Below are 19,904 nucleotides of genomic sequence, written 5' to 3'. Positions count from 1 at the left end.
CTTTTGAATATCGGTTTAGAACAGAACAAGTAAATCACCCTCTGCATAACTCGAAGGTTGAAAAACCTTGAAAAAGTCGCATTGAACTTTCCTCCCGAATGTTCTTTCGCTCGATAAAAAATATATTTAAAAAGGTGTTCTCTGCATGAAAATAAGTTAAGTCTACATTGCATTTTTAAATACTGTACTGGATTTTTAACACTGAATCAGTGCTAAAAAGTTTGAATACAATTTTCCAAATATATTTTTACTGTTGCATGATATCAGGACTGCAAAATGTCGTTCGATTGAACTTTCACAGACTTTTCAAATATTATTGAATGTAATCTTTCTTTTTTCGAAAGATGCTCAACCATCAAGTAATTGTTTTGACGTCGTGTTGACGTCGCGCTCAGGTCCTCTCTCACTTTTCTTTTTTCAACGAGCCACGCATTTTTAGATATAAAACAATGTGTCGTCCATTTATTAACCAATGTGGCGCCTGTTAATTGTTCATCCTTAACACGACACATCGAAACAACCACACGAACTGATCACTTTGGGAAAGAAATCTACGCTGAAATCTTTATATCTTTGGCAAAGGAAGCATTTATGTAGACATCTGAATTATAACCATGTTCAAAATTTTTTTTTTCTTTCTTTTAGTGTTTTAGAGAAATTTATCACGAACTAATACAAAAAGTTTAACAAAAGTTTTCTGTCGGTCTAGAATACCAAAATCGTCACAATTTCTCATGAGAAAAAGTTCGAAAGCTGTTGTGTATTTGTTTTCTTCGATCGCCATAAAAAAAGCCTAGATGCGAAGCATTCTCTTAACGATGACGATGGATCACTGAAATGAAAGAGAACCTACAGACAATAACGACCACTAATCAACCTGTCAGCGAGTTATACTATCTATTATAATCATTAAAGAGGCACTGCACGGATATGTGCGGTCTAAAATAAAATGTTTTACCCCATTTCGTCACCAATATAATTACATCTAAGCTTACCAAATGGGAAATTCCAATGTTGTCCTTCAACATGACAGACTTGTTGACTTTCTTAAGCAGGAATACGATATTATATAATTTAGAATCATCCAAAATATTGGTATACCTGTTTGTAATATGGGTATCAACAAATATTTCGTATTTTCTTCTTTTCAGTGTAGGGAGGGTGTATTTATCTTTATCTTGTATCTTAACTAGACTAAGAACAGGTGCTGAAGTCCTGTTGACAAGAACTGGTAACCAAATTTGATTTCCTTAGGGTTTATTTTCGAACTTTTTCTTTTTTATTGAAAGATAACTCGTACGTGATGAAAATATCAACACGCAATGCATTTAATAAGCACCAAAGTTCATTGAAATTCTGCTAAAAAATAGCAATTAAAGCCTGAAGCAAGGAAAGTATGATAATCAGCTTCTCTTTGCAAACAGTTTGACGTAATTGATTCTTTCCAGTCTTGTTGATGTCTCAGGTGAGTAACTTCCATTAAACTTAAAATCCCTTTCTTTTTCAGAAAAAATAAATAAATTCCCTTTAAAGTGGAGGTAAACAATTTTCATCTCTTACCTTAAGAAACTATATAACTTTTGTAAACGGAAATCCCCGTGTAGCACTTGTCTGAAGAGGAAATGAAGTTGAGAGGGAAAACGGTCTGCAGTTTCGAGAAATATTAAAGTCTCTGTAAATCGATATATAAACACTTTTTTCAGTATTATATTTAATATAGCCACTATACCACCCCTTGTGTTTTTCCAATACTGTTCCATTAAAAATTTAAACTTAGTTATTTGTCGCAAAACACACACTGAGGTAAGCAGCCGTATTCTGAACGGAAAGTAGACGTTACTCTTTCATTCGCCATCTCGCTCGTAAAGTAACAAAGAAAACAGACAAGTTAGCGATGAAATCATCAGGATTCTTAATATTTTCATTTCTGGTTGGAATTTGCAACGGTAAAGAGCAAAGTAAGTATTAAATCCACCTGGCGTAACTTTTGACTATAAATGTATGAAAATCATTTATATGAACTGCGGATGTAGAAATGAATATGGAAGCGCTCTTCAGTTATGAAAACTACATAAGCAGTAGTAAAAATAAGGCCTGAAAATAATTCAGGCCTGTACGGGAAGTAGTGCTCATAACCGCGAAGATCGCTTGCATATTCATTGGCGTAAATTTTATTAAATCAATTTTTTCAAAACCATTCTTTTCTTTTCCTTAGAACTCTTAATTTAAATGCTCATTCACGCTAGTGCTGGCTTCAATAGGGTAACTTCGGCGATTTGGCCGGATTAAAAATCATCGATCAAAATCGCTAAAAACATAGTTTCTGTCATTTACCTTACTGAATTGCAACAACGTTTTTTCGGAACAAGTGATCATCCATTATCACAATATCAAGACGAAAGTGATGGTTAGAACTTTATTAACAGAAAGTTTCATGAAACGAACGGTTTTGAAGCGTGCATACAACAAACAGGTTAATTTAGAAATAGGTTGCTCTTCTACGTAGACATAAACTATACTTTCATTTTGCTTAATGTTAAGAAAACTGTCGGCTAGTAGAGTGTAACCCTGCAAAGCAGGACTTTATCCTCGAGAAACACGTTTTCAAAATGGTGGAAATTGAGACAGCCAGCGCATGTGAAGTGAAATGCTTCCTGGAAGCTGATTGTGTTTCCTACAATCTAGAACCACAACAGTATGGAAAACTTTTGTGCGAATTGAGTGATTCAGATGACGAAAATAATCAACAGGATCTAAGGTACAAAGAAGGGGCTATTTACAAATCAGTGAAAATGAGTTGACTTATTCTCACACGTAATTCCATGAAGTTTTCGAAGATAAAACGATATATTTTAAATTCATTGGATGGATGAAGGCATGACTGCGTAAATGCATGTGTATATTCGTACATTTATAGATTGATGGATGTATGCGTGCATCTTAAAATTAATTAATAAACAAATAGGTGGATCGGTATGGATGAATTCGATGGGCATGGAAGAAGGGAAAGGGAAGGGTACCAGACCAAAAAATTCTATAAATATCTTTATATCTTCACAGAACCGCTGTTCTAATACGCTTTGTCCATCGAAAAAGCGATGCTAAACTGGCTTCACCAGGAAGGGTTATCGCTGTGTTTGCGCAAATGGATTACTGGGAAAAAACTGCACTGAAGGTATGTTGATTTGATTGGTCATTGACAATGATCGTGCATTTCTCTTTGAGAAGTCGTTAAATTTGGACGATCTTTCAATTAAAATAAATGAGAAATTTTTCTAGGTAACAGAAGGAAAATAGGGGAGTGAGGGAGAAAGCTATACCACATGATTATATGTGAGGTCTTAAATGGCTTTTGTGATCTTTAATTGCTGAGATGGACAAGGAGTTCCTGCAGACGACCTCTCTTGACCTTTTGCCCATAGTGATCGACTGGTGACAGGTCTAGCTTAAAATGGAGCTGACTGCAGAAAAGTCGTCGCCTAAGAACGGTGGTTACTATCAGATCTTGAATAAAGTAAACAATGGTCTTGATCGATACAGTAGTGAGATTATTTACGTTATTCCCATGGCTTATCATTTTGGTGTTCTAGGACCGCCTTTGTTGCAAGTTGTTCCCGACGTAATTGAAACTGTGGAGGGTAGGACGTTACTGTAATGTGTGACGTGACAGCTAATCCTAAACCAGACAGGATCATATGGAAAAAGCCTGATGGAATTCTTTCTAGCGCGAGGACCATTGTTATTGAAGGAAATCTCACTATAAAAAATGTCACTACACAAGACAACGGCTCCAATGTGTGTACTGCGACAAACCCCTGGGGTACCAAATCATGGTCAGTTCTCCTTCGTGTCTTTTCATCTCTAAAATTTGTCATCAGGCCTCCGTCAAATATGACAGTGATGGCGCATGAAGCTGTCATTCTGCGTTGCTCTGCTTCAAGCGACCTGAAGCCAGCCATACTATGGATGTATGATGGAACTTTTTCCTTACCTTCAGGAGCGACTGTTGAATCCTTGAATGTTTTGACCATTTTATCTGCTAACATATCTCATTCTGGTTCCTACACTTGCAATGTGGCTGATGCATTCAGCTCAAGTAAAACAAGTGTCACCGTTCATATCAAATACCCTGAAACCTGCAGCAAAGTAAAGACAAACATCAGCGACATCAGTGGTGATTACCTCATCGATCCTGACGGTGTTCTTGGCGAGGATCCATTTCCTGTATACTGTAACATGACTGACAAAGGAGGCGTTGGAGTGACAGTCGTCGGTCACGACAGTGAAAATAGATCGCAGGTGATAGGATACGAAAAGCGCGGTGAATATTTCGTTGATGTTCATTATAGATCTGCCATCATATCTCAGTTAAAAGCTCTGACGGAGGCCTCTGATAACTGTCGACAGTTCATCAAATACGAGTGTTTCCACGCCACTTTAATTAAAGATGGATATTCATGGTGAGTTTCACGTGACGGCCAGAACATGAAGGGGGGAGCGAACTTAACAACTGGTGGCTGCACATGTAGTTTAACTAGATCGTGCGCCAATGACGAATCACTTATACACAGTACTCATTATTTTTGTCATTATGTTTTCCTCCTCTTTTCTTTTTGATTGTTGACTCATTTGATTTTTGGTTATGTGACGCACAATAGAAGAGCTCTCTAATCCAGTCTCCCCTAGCATCAAATGATTCCATCATTAATTAAGCTGTGCATTGGGAAACTTAATTCGGCTATACAGTCAGTATGTTATTAAACACATATACAATTAGTTTGTTTCTCTTTTAAACTGGAACGTGATATCACAGTGCAATTCAGGGATAGAAATGTCCTTACTGTGATGACGTAGGGCATCACAGTAAGATAACGCAATACATTGCAATCGTCACTGAGTCAGTGAACAATGGTTTCAGAAGCCGGTGATTTTAGTGTATGGCTTAAGACGAATTTTGTGCAGATATAATCGGCCACTGTATATCGTTAACATTGAAATTTTGCCGTTACTAAAGAGCAGATACGGTGGCTGAGGGGAAGGAGAGGAGAATATGGAGTCATAGGCAAATAGTTAAAAAAAATCATGATGAAAAGAAATTAAGAGGTTTGTTTATCTGAAAAACAATAGCGTTGTTTTCTTCCGAAGACTGTCGTCATCACCAGAGCAATATCTTCTTCTAAAAGAAAGTCGTATTGAATTAACCTCCCGAATGTTCTGTCGCTTGACAAAAAAAAAATTAGGAAAAAAATGTTCTCTGCATGCAAATAAGCTAAGCTTAATTTACTATACTGGATTTTTAACACTAAATCATTACTAAAAAGTATAGATACAACTTTCCAACTGTATTTCACTGTTGTATTATATCAGGACGACAAAATGTCGTGCAATAGAACTTTCATAAACTTTTCAAATGCTATTTTCGTAAATGTAATCTTTTTTTTTCGAAAGATACTTAAGCGCCAGGTAATTGTCATGACCATTTTCAAGCCTTCTTGAGTTACGATCATGAAAATTAAGAATAAAAAAAAAAATTGTATACTCACTGAGAAAAACGCTTTCAGATAAAATGTACTAAATCAGTACTAAAAAGTATAGATACAATTTTCCAACTGCTTTTTTACTGTTGCATTTTGTCAGGACTGCAAAATGTCGTTCAATAGAAATTTCATAAAGTCTTTAAATGATATTTAAGTGAATGTTATCTTCCTTTTTTTGAAAAATGCTCAGCCATCAGGTAATTGTTTTGACCATCTTCAAGCCTTCTTGAGGAAAAACGCTTTCAGATAAAATGTTTTATTTTTTTTCCCTTTCTTTCACTGGTGTTTCCGATTGATTTCATTGTCGTTAATAGAATCACACATAAATCAATACATCTTAGGGTCCAGTCCCTAGATTTATTATAGGAGGAATCACATGACGTTTAGGGGGAAAGAAGGGATGAGTTGTCGTTGACAATAGAGAATAAAGGGGGTATTATAGAATTGACTGTCAAATCGACTGCCAATGAGGGGGTCATAAGAATGTTATTATAATACAACGAAAAAGAAAAACGAAGGTGGTCGGACATTCTTTGTAAGAGCAGTCAAGAAATGGAACATGCTAAATGTGCACCTAAAACGGAGTAGTAACGCTAAAAATTTGTAAGCGTTCACTTTTTAAATCACTTTTAAACAATCAAATGCTTACGCACTCTCCTCATGTAAATTAATTTCATAAAGTTTTTAATAATTTTTTAGTTCTCAAAGTTTTAGTTCTAAATATTGTATTTCTGGTGTTCTGATTGGTTCTCTGTAAGCAGATTATCAGGAAATGCATAGCACCAACTGTTACGGCGCCGAAGAATGGCTGTAAATATCGAAACATTCAGGATCTTATGAAATCTAATAAGAAAATTATTCATTCGAGATTGGTTATAGCTATCGATGCGCGTAGCGCCTCGTTGGTGCAAAAAACTGTCCAAAGGGCTTCCATTTAGTAAATTTTGAAATTATTGAAAACCTGAATATATTGCAGATTCTTATTTTGAAGAAAATGATCTCTTCGTTGCGTTAATCGAGACCAATTTTTGCTCCTTAATTCATCAACATTTTATTTGGTAGAAATTTCAACACCTTTTTCTGGGCTGGCATTAAGCCTAGCAGTCTTGTTGGCAACAAATCCGTACATTTTTCTTGGTTATATGCTGAGGTAGTTAACCCTAAAATTTAAAACTTTAGAACTTTTGAAAAAAGTTCACTACTTTTTATTTATTCTGTCCAGTAGTTCTTGCTTATGACAGATTTTAGTTTCATTGCCATAGGAACTATTTAATGTGATCAACCAACAATTATTACAGTGAGACTGTTTTCTCTAATTTAAGGTCAGCTACTGCATCGGAAAACTTGTTTCTGGTGATTCCAGTGAAGAAAACGTTCCAATCTTTCTCTGGCCCAAACCTGCTTTGTTACGTTGAAGGACACTTACTTTGAAGACTGTTTAGAACAACGTAAGGGTACCACAGGAATGAAAGAGCCTGTAGGCCAGCACCAATCCCAAAAACCCACGTGACACCCATCACTGAGGCCAGTAGATCAAAGCCAAGTTAGAGCTTTGCTGTTGCTTGGTCACTTGTCTGGCTCTCTGAAATAATTAAAGTAAGATTAGCCCTGCTTTTAAAATTCAGATTTCCTTGCGGTGTTCTGTAGGTCATGCAAGCTGTCGAACAAACAGTTGAATAAGCGAATCGCGAACAGACAGTTAGCTTTTGATGCCCTTTGATTACAAAAGGATAGTATATATTGTGTTCACCTTTCGAATTCTGATGATATAAAAGCTGGTGTCTCCCAAAGCAAAGAGTTTGAAACTCAGAATCAGTCCAACAGGAAAACTAAATGAGATCTTTGCTCCCTCACAAATCGTCAATTAGTGTCCAAAAATAACAAATTGGACACTAGGGTCCAAAGACCCAAATTGGCCACTAAGATGGAAAATTTTTTTACCGGCTACTATTGTTTAATATCACAAATTAGACTTAAACGTCCAAAATCACAAATAGTCCACCAGAGTTAAAAATCACAAATAGTCCACTGGAGTCCAAAATCACTAATCGGCCACTAGGCTCTAAAATCACAAATCGGCCATTATTCTCCAAAATCATAAATAGTCCACCGGCATCCAGAATCACTAATCGGCCACTAGGGTCCAAAATCACAAATCGGCCATCAGTGTCCATAATCTCAAATCGCCCAATAGGGTCCAAAATCACAAATCAGCCACTAGTGTCCAAACTCACAAATCCGCCATAATCATGTCGATCTTGAATGCCAAACTCGTCACAATCTCCATGAAATATAGTTCGAAAGCTGTTTTGTAATCAGTTTTTCTTCGATCGCTATAAAACAAGCTCCAGTAGATGTGAAGCATTCTGCTAACGATGACGATGCACTGCTGAAATCAAAGAGAACCTACAGACGATGACGACCAATAATCAACCTGTCAGCGAGTTTTGCAATCTGTTACAATTATTAGAGAGGCACTGCATCAAATACCTAATTATATATTTAAACTCACCAACAAGGAAATTTCAATGTTGTTCTTCAACAAGACAAACTTATTGACTTTCTTAAGCAGGAATACGATATTACATAGTTAAGAATCACCCAAAAAGTGGTACACCTGTTTGTAGGGGTGTCAACACATAATATTTTCTCCTTTTCAGTGTATGGAGGGTTTGTTTATCTTGACCTAATTAGTCTTTATCAGACTAACTGCAGGTACTGAAGCCTCGTTGACGGGAAAAGGTAACCAAATTTGAATTCCCTACATTTTAGTTTCTTACATTTTCCTTTTTATTCAAAGGTAGATCATACATGATAAAAATATCAACGCTCAATGCATTTGATATCATCAAAATTCTGCTCAACAATAGGAATTAAGGCCTGAAGCGCTCGAAATATGATAATCAGCTTCTCTTTGCAAACAGTTTGACGTAATTAAGTCTTTCTACTCTTGTTGATGTCTGAGTTTGGCAACTTCCCCTACGCTTTAAATCTCTGCTTTTTTCAGAAAAAAAATTGATTCCTTTTGAAGCGAAGGGATATAATTTTCTTCTCTTATCTTTAGAGCGTGCATAACTTTGGTAAACGGAAATCCTCACTTGTCTGAAGAGGAACTGAAGATGAAATCAAATTGTAACCAATTGTGGCACCTGCTGAGTGTTCAGAAGCAACACAACCTAAAAGATTTTTCTTTAAATTATAAAGAAGGGGGAAGCAATTTCAATTGTAAAGATTAATTAAGTTAATATCATCACAGCGACCTAGAGAGAAACGGTCTACAGTTTTGAGAAATAGGAAAATCTTTGGTAATCGATATGTAAATTCTTTCATCCGGCTTCAAAGTTTTGCCGTATCAAATTTAAGTATGTAACTGTTCTGACATCGCCTATTGTTGGTCCAATACTGTTCATTAAAAATTTAAACTTACTTATTTTGTGGCAAAACACACACTTGGGTAAGCAGCCGTATTTTAAACGGAAAGTAGACGTTACTCTTTCATTCGCCATCTCGCTCGTAAAGTAACAAAGAAAACAGACAAGTTAGCGATGAAATGGTCAGGATTGTTACTCTTTTCATTTCTGGTTGCTATTTGCAGCGGTAAAGAGCTAGGTGAGTATTAAAGCCACCTGGCGTAACTTTTGACCATGAATATATGGAAATAATACATGCGAACTGCAGATACAGAAATGAATATGAAAGCGATCTTCGCAATTACGAAAACTACTTAAGCAGAAGTGAAAAATAAGACCTGGATATAATTCAGGCCTGAACGGGAAGTAGTGCTTATAACTGCGAAGATTGCTTCCATATTCATTGGCGTACATTTTATTACATCAATTTTTTAAAACCTTTCTTTTCTCTTTTTTTAAACACTTTATTTGAAATACTCACTCACGATAGTGTGGCTCCAATAGGGTAACTTTTGCGATTTGGCCGGATTAAAAATCATCGATCAAAATCGCTAAGAACATAGTTTCTATCGTTTACCTTGATAAATTGCTACAACAATTTTTTTCGGAACAGGTGTTCATCCATCATCACAAAATCAAGATAGAAGTTATGGTTACAGCTTTATGGAAATTAGTTTTTTAAGTCTCAGATATTATTATATTAAAAAAGAAATTTTCATAAGACGAACGATTTTGAAGCGTGCAAGCAAGAATAGGTTGCTCTTCTAGATGCATAAACCATACTTTCATTTTGCCTAATTTTTAGAAAACTGTCGGCAAGTAGAGATGAACCCCGCAAAGCAGGACTTCATCCTCGAGAAACACGTTTTCAAAATGATGGAGATTGAGACAGCCAGCGCATGTGAAGTGAACTGCTTCATGGAAGCTGACTGTGTTTCCTACAATCTAAAACCGCAACAGAATGGAAAACTTTTGTGCGAATTGAGTGATTCAGATCACGCAAATAATCGACAGGATCTAAGATACAAAGAAGGGACTGTTTACAAATCATTTAAGGTGAGTTGACCTATTCTCATCAGTAATTCCGTTAAGTTTTCGTCGATAAAATTATCATGCATCTTAAATGTATGCAAAGAGAAAATCAAATCAAAAATGAAAGACATGTGAGTTTTTTTTCACTTTTCATGTTGTCTGGTGAAGAAGACCATACGTTCAAACTTTCTTTTCTGTAGATGGAAAAGAGGATGCATGAATGCCTGGATGCACGAATGCCTGGATGCATGAATGCGTAAATGCATGCATGCATTCGCACATGTATGAAATGATGAATGTATGCATGAACCTTGAAATTTATTAATAAATAAATGGGTGCATCGGTATAGATGGATTAGCTGGAAGAAGGGAGGAAGCTGGGTACCGGAGCGACTTATTTTATAAATATCTTTATATCGTCGCAGAACCGCTGTTCCAGCATGCTTTGCCCATCAACGAAGCGATGCCAAACTGGCTTCACCAGAAAGGGGTATCGTTGTGTTTGCGCAAATGGACTACTGGGAGAAAACTGCACTGAAGGTATGTTGAGTAACTAAGAAATTTTTTAAGGTATCAGTAGGCAACGTAGGTATTATATATGAGGTATTAAATAGCTTTTGTGGTCTTAAATTACTGGGATGGACAAGCAATTCTTGCAGAAGACCTCTCTTGGCCTCTTGCCATAGTGATCGACTGGTAATAGGTCTGACATAAAATTGGAGCTGACTGCATAAAAGTCGCCGGCTCAGAACGGCGGTTACTATCAGATCTTGTATAAAGTAAACGATAGTCTTGATCGATGATGGAGATTGTTTACGTTATTCCCATGGCTTATTGTCATTTTGGTGTTCTAGGACCGCCTTCAATGCAAGTTGTTCCCGACATAATTGAGACTGTGGAGGGTAGGAACGTTACTGTAATGTGTAACGTGACAGGTAATCCTAAACCAGACAGGATCATATGGAAAAGGTCTGATGGGATTCTTTCCAGCACGAGGACCATTACTCGTGAAGGAAATCTCACCATACTAAATATCACTACAAAGGACAACGGCTTTTACGTGTGTACTGCGACAAACCCCTGGGGTACCAAGTCATCATCAGTTCTCCTTCGTGTTTATTCAGCTCTCAAATTTGTCATAAAGCCTCCGTCGAATGTGACAGTGATGGCGTATAAAGCTGTAGATCTGCGTTGCTCTGCTTCAAGCGACCTGAAGCCAACCATCCTATGGGTGTACGATGGAACTTTTTCCTTACCTTCTGGGGCGTCTGTTGACTCCTTGAATGCTTTGATCATTTTATCTGCTAACATATCTCATTCTGGTACCTACACTTGCAATGCGACGGATGCATTCAGCTCAGTTCAAACAAGTGTCTCCCTTCATGTCAAATACCCTGAAACCTGCTCTAAAGTGAAGGCAAACATCATCGACGTTAGTGGTGATTACTTCATCGATCCTGACGGTGTTCTTGGTGAGGATCCATTTCCTGTTTACTGTAACATGACTGACAAAGAAGGGGTTGGAGTGACAGTCGTCGGTCACGATGGTGAAAACAGAACGCAGGTGAAAGGATACGAAAAGCGCGGTGAATATTCCGTTGATGTTCATTACAGATCTGCCAGTATATCTCAATTAAAAGCTCTGACGGAAGCCTCCGATAACTGTCAACAGTTCATCAAATACGAGTGTTTTCACGCCAGATTAATTGAAGGTGGATATTCATGGTGGGTTTCACGTGACGGCCAAAAAATGACGTACTGGGGGGGAGCAAACTTCAAAACTGGTGGCTGTGCATGTGGTTTAACTAGATCGTGCGCCATTGTCACCGATGACAGATCACTGAAGTGTAACTGTGATAAAAATGATAACAATTGGCGAGAAGACAGCGGTTTTCTTACCATCAAGTCCCACCTTCCCGTCAAACAGCTAAGATTTGGTGACACGGGGCAAGGAAATGAAAAAGGATACCACACCTTAGGAAAACTGGAGTGCTATGACCCAGGTGCAGACAAATTGAAAACATGAAAACTCGGTAACCAGTCACTACGTATTTTAAATATCGGTTTGGAAAAAAAAAGGTTAATCATCCCCTGCATAACTCAATGGTTGAAAAGCTAAAATAAAGTCGCATTGAACTTTCCTTTTGAATGTTCTGTCGCTTAAAAAAAAATATAAGGAAAAGAAATTGTTCTCTGCATTCAAAAAAGGTAAGCTTACATTGCATTTTCAAGTACTATACCAGATTTTTAACACTAGATCAGTACTAATGCTGTAAAAATGTAGTATTCCGACTGCATTTTTACTGTTGCATTCTATGGCGACTGCAAAATGTCGTTCAATAGAACTTTCATAGACTTTTCCAATGTTATTTTAGTGAGTGTAAATACTTCCTTTTTCGAAAGATGCTCAACCATCAGATAATTGTTTTAACCATTTTCAAGCCTTCTTGAGTCGAGATTATGAAAAGTAAGAATCAAAGAAATTGTATACTCACTGAGAAAATCGCTACCCGGTAAAATGTTTTATTTTTTTTTCCCTTTCTTTCACTGGTGTTTCCGATTTATTTAATTGTTGTCTGTAGAATCACATGTTCATCAATACATCTTAGGATCCAGTCCCTAGCTTTATTTCAGGAGCAGTCGCATAATTTACAAGACGGAAGAAGGGATGAGCTGTCATTGACAACGGAGAATAAAGGGGTTACTGTAGAATTGATTGTCAAATCGACTGCCAATGAGGAAGATCATAAGAATATTATTAGAATACAATAAAAAAGAAAAACGGAGGTGATCGAACATTCTTTGTAAGAGCAGTCAAGAAGTGGAACATGCTAAATGTGGACCTAAAACGGAGTAGTAACGCCAAAAATTTTAACAATCAAATGCTTACGCACTCACTTAATTTAAATTACTTTTATAAATAATACCCAGTTTTAGCAAAGGACAGGTAAATGAAGAGAACGCGAAGAAAGGCAAATAATTAAACTGATAAAAGGAGAATTTCTTGAAACGACGTCATGTTAAGTAATTCATCCTCACAGAGGTCTGGTGCCAATCAAGTCATATTAAATGGTGTAGCCAAGGAAAAAGGCTTTATGGCAATCACTCCATGGAGAACACTGCGAAATGCATGAAAATCCGAATATATTGCAGACTATATTAAAGTTCAGACTGCAGACTGCAGACTCTTACAGACTCTTATTTTGAAGTAAATAATCGCTCCGTTACGTTAATCGAGACCAAGTTTTGCTCCTGAATTCATTAACATTTTATCTGGTAGACATTTCAACACTTTTTTTGGGGGTGGCATCAAGCCTAGCAGTCTTGTTGGAAACAAATCCATACATTTTCCTAGGTTATATAATGGGGTAGTTAACCCTAAAACTTAAGACAACTCGAAATTTCGATTGTGTCTATTTTTTACACTTCACTTTGTTAAATGTTGAAAAAAGTTCATTTCTTTGTATTTATTCCATCCAGTAGTTCTTGCTTGTGACAGATTTCAGTGTCATTGCCATAGGAACTATTTAATGTGATCAACCAACAATTATTACAGTGAGACTGCTACATTGGAAAACTTGTTTCTGTTGATTCCAATGAAGAAAGCGTCCCATTCTTTCTCCGGCCCCAACCAGCTTTGTTACGCTGAAGGGCACTTACTTATAAGACTGTTTAGAACAACGTACGGGTACCACAGACATGAAAGAGCCTTTAGGTTCGCAGCAACCCCAAAAATCCATGTCACACCCATCACTGAGGCCATTTTAACAAAGATCAAAGCCACGTTAGAGCTTTGCTGTGGCTAGGTCACTTGTCTGGCTCTCTGAAATAACCAAAATGTGAATAGCCCTTGTTTTAAAATTCAGATTTGTTTGCGGTGTTTTGTAGGTCATGTAAGCCGTCGGACAAACGGTTGAATAGGCAAAGCGCAGACAGACAGACGGTTGGCTTTCAATGCCCTTTGTAAGCATAAGCATAGTATATATTGTACTTACCTTTCGAATTCTAATGATATGAAAGCTAGTGTATCCCAGAGAAAAGAAGTTGAAAATCAGAATTAGTCCAACAGGCAAAATGAATGAGAAGATCTCTGCTCTCTCACAAATCGTCCACTGGTGTCCAAAATCAGAAATCGGCCTCTAAGGTCCAAAATCATAAATCGGCCAGTAGTTTTCGAAAGTTAAAATTAGCTAGTAGGGTCTAAAATTCCAAATCGGCCACTAGGGTTCAAAATTCCAAATCGATCGCTAGTGTTCAAAATCACAAATTGGCCTCTAGGGTCCAAGATCACAAATCGTCCACTAGGGTCCAAAATCACAAATCGGCCACTAGGGTGCAAAGTTTCATATCGGCCACAAGCGTTCAATATCACAAATTGGCATTTAGCGTCCAAAATCAAAAATATTCCACCAGGATCCAAAATCACAAATCGGCCACAAGGGTCTAAAGTCACTAATTGGCCTCTAGGGTCTAAACTCACAAATCGGTCACTAGGGTCCAAAATCACAAATTGGCCACTATTATAGACAATCGGAAATCAGCCACCTGGGTCTGAAACCACATCGGCTTGGCTCTTTGCGTTCAAAATCACAAACGGTCCACCAGGATCCAAAATCACAAATCGGCAACTAGGGTCCAAAATCACTAATTGGCCACTGGTGTCTTAACTAACAAATCAGTCACTAGGGTTCAAAATCATAAATCGGCCACCAGTATGGACAATCGGAATCGGCCACCTGGGTCCTGAAACCACATCGGCCACTAGGGTCAAAAACCACAAATCGGACACTATTGTCCAAAATCATGAATAGGCCACTAGTGTCCAAAATCACAAGTCGGCCTCTAGGGTCCAGTGTACAAATCGGCCACTAGTGTCCAAAATCACAAATCGGCTACTAGGGTGAAAAATTACAAATCAGCTAGTAGGGTCCAAAATCACAAATCGGCCACTAGGGACGAGAATCACGTATCGGCCATGAGTGTCCAAAATCACGTCGCGTTCACGTCATTCTCAATTCCTTTCTCACTTTTCTTTTTTCAACGAGCAACGCATTTTTAGATATAAAACAATGTTTCACCCATTTATTAGCCAATGTGGCGCCTGTTAATTGTTCAGCTTTAGCACCACATCGAAACAACCACACGAACTGATCATGTTAAGAAGGAAATCTACGCTGAAATCTTCATATATCTGGCAAAGGAAGCATTTTCATAGACAGCTTAATTATAACCATGTTCAACAACTTTTTTTTCAAAATTTTCTTTTAGTGTTTTAGAGAAAATTATCAGGAACTAATACAAAAAGGTTAACAAATGTTTTCTGTCTGTCTAGAATACCAAAATCGTCACAAGTTCTCATGAGAAAAAGTTTGAAAGCTGTTGTGTACTTGCTTTTCTTCGATCGCAATAAAACAAGCTGCAATAGATGCGAAGCATTCTATTAACGATGACGATGCATCGCCGAAATGAAGGAGAACCTAAAGACAAAGACGACCAATTAATGATCAACCTGTCAGCGAGTTATATGATACCATTATAATCATTATAATCATTATAGAGGCGCTGCATGGATACATGCGGTTTAAAATAAAATATATAACCTAAATTCGTCACAAGTATAATTATATGTAAACTTAGCAACCGAGAAATTCCAATATTGTACTTTAACAAGATGGCCTTCTTGACTTTCTTAAGCAGGAATACGATATTACATAATTTGGAATCACCCAAATGATGGTCATGACAGGACGGATAATGCATGCACTGTAAGTACCTCCCGTTGTTCCATACAAAGCCTTAGAAAAGTTTTCTAAGGCTTTGTATGGAACAACGGGAGGTACTTACAGTCCACGCGTTTTCCGTCCTGTCATGTACCTGTTTGTAATAGGGGTATCGACAGAAATCTTCGTATTTTCTCCTTTTCAGTGTAGGGAGGGTGTATTTATCTTTATGTTGTGTCTTAATTAGACTGAGTGTAGGTGCTAAAGCCCCGTTGACAAGAACTGGTCACCAAATTTGATTTCCTTAGAGTTTATTTTCGAACTTTTTCTTTTTTATTAGAAGGTAATTCGTACGTGATGAAAATATCAACACCCAATGCATTTGATAAACAGCAAAGTTCGTGGAAATTATACTCAAAAATATTAATTAAAGCCTGAAGCAAGGAAAATATGATAATCAGCTTCTCTTTGCAAACAGTTTGACGTAATTAATTCTTTCCAGTCTTGTTGATGTCTCGGTTGCGTTTTTCCATTGTACTTAAAATCCCTTCCTTTTTCAGAAAAAAAAAACATTCCCTGTAGAGTGGAGGAATATGATTTTCTTATCTTACCTTAAGAAACTCTATCACTTTTGTAAACGGAAATCCCCACATAGCACTTGTCTGAAAGGAACTGAAGTTGAGAGGGAAAACGGTCTGCAGTTTCGAAAAATAGGAAGTTAAGATTTCTGTAAATCGATACGTAAATTCTTTCATCCGGCTTCACTGTTTTCAGTATTATATTTAATATAGCCACTATACCACCCCCTTGTGTTTTCCCAATACTATTCCATTAAAAATTTAAACTTAGTTATTTTGTCGAAAAACACACACTGAAGTAAGCAGCCGTATTCTAAACGGAAAGTTGCCGTTACTCTTTTATTCGCCATCTCGCTCGTAAAGTAACAAAGAAAACAGACAAGTTGGTGATGAAATCGTCAGGATTCTTAATATTTTCATTTCTGGTTGGAATTTGCAGCGGTAAAGAGCAAGGTAAGTATTAAAGCCACCTGGCATAACTTTTGACTATAAATATATGAAAATCATGTGTATGAACTGCGGATATAGAAATGAATATGCAAGCGATCTTCGCAGTTATAAAAACTTCTTAAGCAGTAGTGAAAAAAAAGGCTTGAAAATAATTCAGGCCTGTAGGGAAGTAGTGTTCACAACCATGAATATCACATCCATGTTCATTGGCATACATTTTATTAAATCAATTTTTCAAAACCATTCTTTTCTTTTCTTTTGAAAACTTTATCTTTTGATACTCACTCACGCTAGTGCTGGCTTCAATGGGGTAACTTCTGCGATTTGGCCGGATTAAAAAAATTATCGATCAAAATCGCTAAGAAGATAGTTTCTATCGCTCACCTTGTTGAATTGGTGTAAAGATTTTCTTCGGAACAAGTGTTCATCAACCATCACAATATCAAGACAAAAGTAATGGTTAAAAATTTATGGAAATTAATTTCAGTTTGCTTAATTTTAAGAAAACTGTCGGCAAGTAAAGATGAACCCCGCAAAGCAGGACTTCATCCTCGAGAAACATGTTTTCAAAATGATGGAGATTGAGACAGCCAGCGCATGTGAAGTGAACTGCTTCGTGGAAGCTGACTGTGTTTCCTACAATCTAAAACCGCAACAGAATGGAAAACTTTTGTGCGAATTGAGTGATTCAGATCACACAAATAATCAACAGGATCTAAGATACAAAAAAGGGACTGTTTACAAATCATTTAAGGTGAGCTGACTTATTCTCACATACAATTCCGTGAAGTTTTCGTGGATAAAACGATCATATATTTTAAATTCATAGGATACATAGGATGGATGAATGCATGAATGCGTAAATGCATGCGTGCATTTGTACGTGAATGAATTGATGGATGTTTGCGTGCATTTTGAAATTAATAAATAAGTAAATACGTGGATCGGTATGGATGAATTAGCTGGAAGAAGGGAGGAGGAAGGGTACCAGAGCAATAAATTCTATAAATATTTTTATATCTTCACAGAACTTCTGTTCCAGTACGCTTTGTTCATCGAAAAAGCGATGCCAAACTGGCTTCACCAGGAAGGGTTATCGCTGTGTTTGCGCAAATGGACTACTGGGACAAAACTGCACTGAAGGTATGTTGAGTTGATTGGTCATTCACAACAATCGTGCAGTTCTCTTTAAGAAGTCGTTAAATTTGGAAGATCTTTGAATTTAATTAGATGAGAAATTTTAAGGTATCAGAAGGAGAGTGGAGGTGTGAGGGAGAAAGCTATACCACATAATTATATATAAGGTCTTAAATGGCTTTTGTGGTCTTATATTGCTGGGATGGACAAGAAATTCCTTCAGAGAACCTATTTTGGCCTCTTGCCCGTAATGATCGACTGTTAAGAGGTCTAACATAAAATGGAGCTGACTGCATAAAGTCCTCGCCTCAGGACAACGCCTACTATCAGATCTTGAATAAAGTAAACGGTGGTCTTGATCGATGCTTTAATGAGACTATTTACATTATTGCCATGGCTTATTACCATTTTGTATTCTAGGACCGCCTTTGGTGCAAGTTCTTCCCGACATAATTGAAAGTGTGGAGGGTAGGAACATTACTATGATGTGTAACGTGACAGCTTATCCTAAACCAGACGGGATCATATGGAAAAGGTCTGATGGGATTCTTTTCAGCGCGAGGACCATTGTTAATGAAGGAAATCTCACCATACTGAATATCACTACAAAAGACAACGGCTTCTACGTGTGTACTGCGACAAACCCCAGGGGTACCAAATCATCGTCAGTTCTCCTCCATGTCTATTCAGCTCTCAAGTTTGTCATAAAGCCTCCGTCGAATGTCATAGTGATGGCATATGAAGCTGTCATTCTGCGTTGCTCTGCTTCAAGCGACCTGAAGGCAACCATGTTATGGATGTATGGAGGAACTTTTTCCTTACCTTCAGGGGCGTCTGTTGACTCCTTGAATACTTTGATCATTTTATCTGCCAACATATCTCATTCTGGTACCTACACTTGCAATGCGACTGATGCATTCAGCTCAATTCAAACAAGTGTCACCGTTCATGTCAAATACCCTGAAACATGCTCCAAAGTGAAGGCAAACATCAGCCACGTAAGTGGTGATTACTTCATCGATCCTGATGGTGTTCTTGGCGAGGATCCATTTCCTGTTTACTGTAACATGAATGATAAAGGGGGCGTGGGAGTGACAGTCGTCGGTCACGACAGGGAAAAAAGAACGCAGGTGATAGGATACGAAGGGCCTGGTAAATATTCCCTTGATGTTCATTACAGATCTGCCAGCATATCTCAGTTAAAAGCTCTGACGGAAGCCTCTGATAACTGTCAACAGTTCATCAAATACGAGTGTTTCCGCGCCTTATTAATCAAAGATGGAACTTCATGGTGGGTTTCGCGTGACGGCCAGAACATGACGTACTGGGGGGGAGCAAACTTCAAAACTGGTGGCTGCGCATGTGGTGTAACTAGATCGTGCGCTGATGACCAATCACTGAAGTGTAATTGTGATAAAAATGATAACAAGTGGCGGGAAGACAGCGGTTTTCTAACCATCAAGTCCCACCTTCCCGTCAAACAGCTAAGATTTGGTGACACGGGAGGACGACATGAAAAAGGATACCACACCCTAGGAAAACTAGAGTGCTATGGCCTGACTTAGGTGCAGAAAAAATTGAAAACATGAAAATTCTGACCATAATCGAAACAAATCATATGTAAAACCACAACCAATCACTATTTGGTTGCTTGACATAATTCCTGCACTGGAGGTTTTTTGCATGGTTATAACCAGTACTCATTATTTTTATCATCATGTTTCTCCTCTTTTCTATTTGATTGTTGGCTCAATTGATTTTTGGTTATATGACACTGAATAGAAGAGCTCTCTAATCCAGTCTCCCCCCGCATCATTACTCCATCATTAATTAAGCTGTATATTGAAAAAGTTAATTCAGCAATAGAATCAGTACGTTATTAAACACATATACAATCAGTTTGTTTCTCTTTTAAACTGGAACGTGATATGACAATGCAATTCAGAGATAGAAATGTCCTTACTGTAATGACGTAGGGCATCAGAGTAAAGTTACGCAATACATTGCAATCATCACTGAGTCGATGAACTAGGGCTTCAG

The 19,904-nt window shown here is 37.5% G+C and overlaps 2 protein-coding genes, 1 long non-coding RNA gene and 1 pseudogene across 3 annotated transcripts; all 4 read left to right on the top strand.

Moving 5' to 3' along the window:
* Positions 1-3,621: 3,621 nt before the first annotated feature.
* LOC136283578 (roundabout homolog 2-like) lies at positions 3,622-5,335 on the top strand (annotated as a pseudogene).
* Positions 5,336-9,904: 4,569 nt separating this feature from the next.
* Positions 9,905-10,966, top strand: LOC131791463 (uncharacterized). The gene is made up of 3 exons (XR_010718670.1): positions 9,905-10,003; positions 10,405-10,519; positions 10,834-10,966. It is a non-coding gene; the product is annotated as an uncharacterized lncRNA (long non-coding RNA).
* Positions 10,967-11,144: 178 nt separating this feature from the next.
* LOC136283307 (contactin-associated protein-like 2) lies at positions 11,145-12,005 on the top strand. The gene has a single exon (XM_066171888.1). It carries the CDS (start codon positions 11,145-11,147, stop codon positions 12,003-12,005), a length of 861 nt encoding a protein of 286 aa, XP_066027985.1.
* A 6,647-nt stretch (positions 12,006-18,652) lies between these two features.
* Positions 18,653-19,429, top strand: LOC136283306 (contactin-associated protein-like 2). The gene has a single exon (XM_066171887.1). The coding sequence runs from the start codon at positions 18,653-18,655 to the stop codon at positions 19,427-19,429; it is 777 nt and encodes a 258-aa protein (XP_066027984.1).
* The last annotated feature ends 475 nt before the right edge of the window (positions 19,430-19,904 follow it).

The sequence above is a fragment of the Pocillopora verrucosa genome, chromosome 9, assembly GCF_036669915.1.
Source record: "Pocillopora verrucosa isolate sample1 chromosome 9, ASM3666991v2, whole genome shotgun sequence".
NCBI classification, from domain to species: Eukaryota; Metazoa; Cnidaria; class Anthozoa; order Scleractinia; family Pocilloporidae; genus Pocillopora; species Pocillopora verrucosa.
This window is presented reverse-complemented; position numbering and strand designations above follow the sequence as displayed.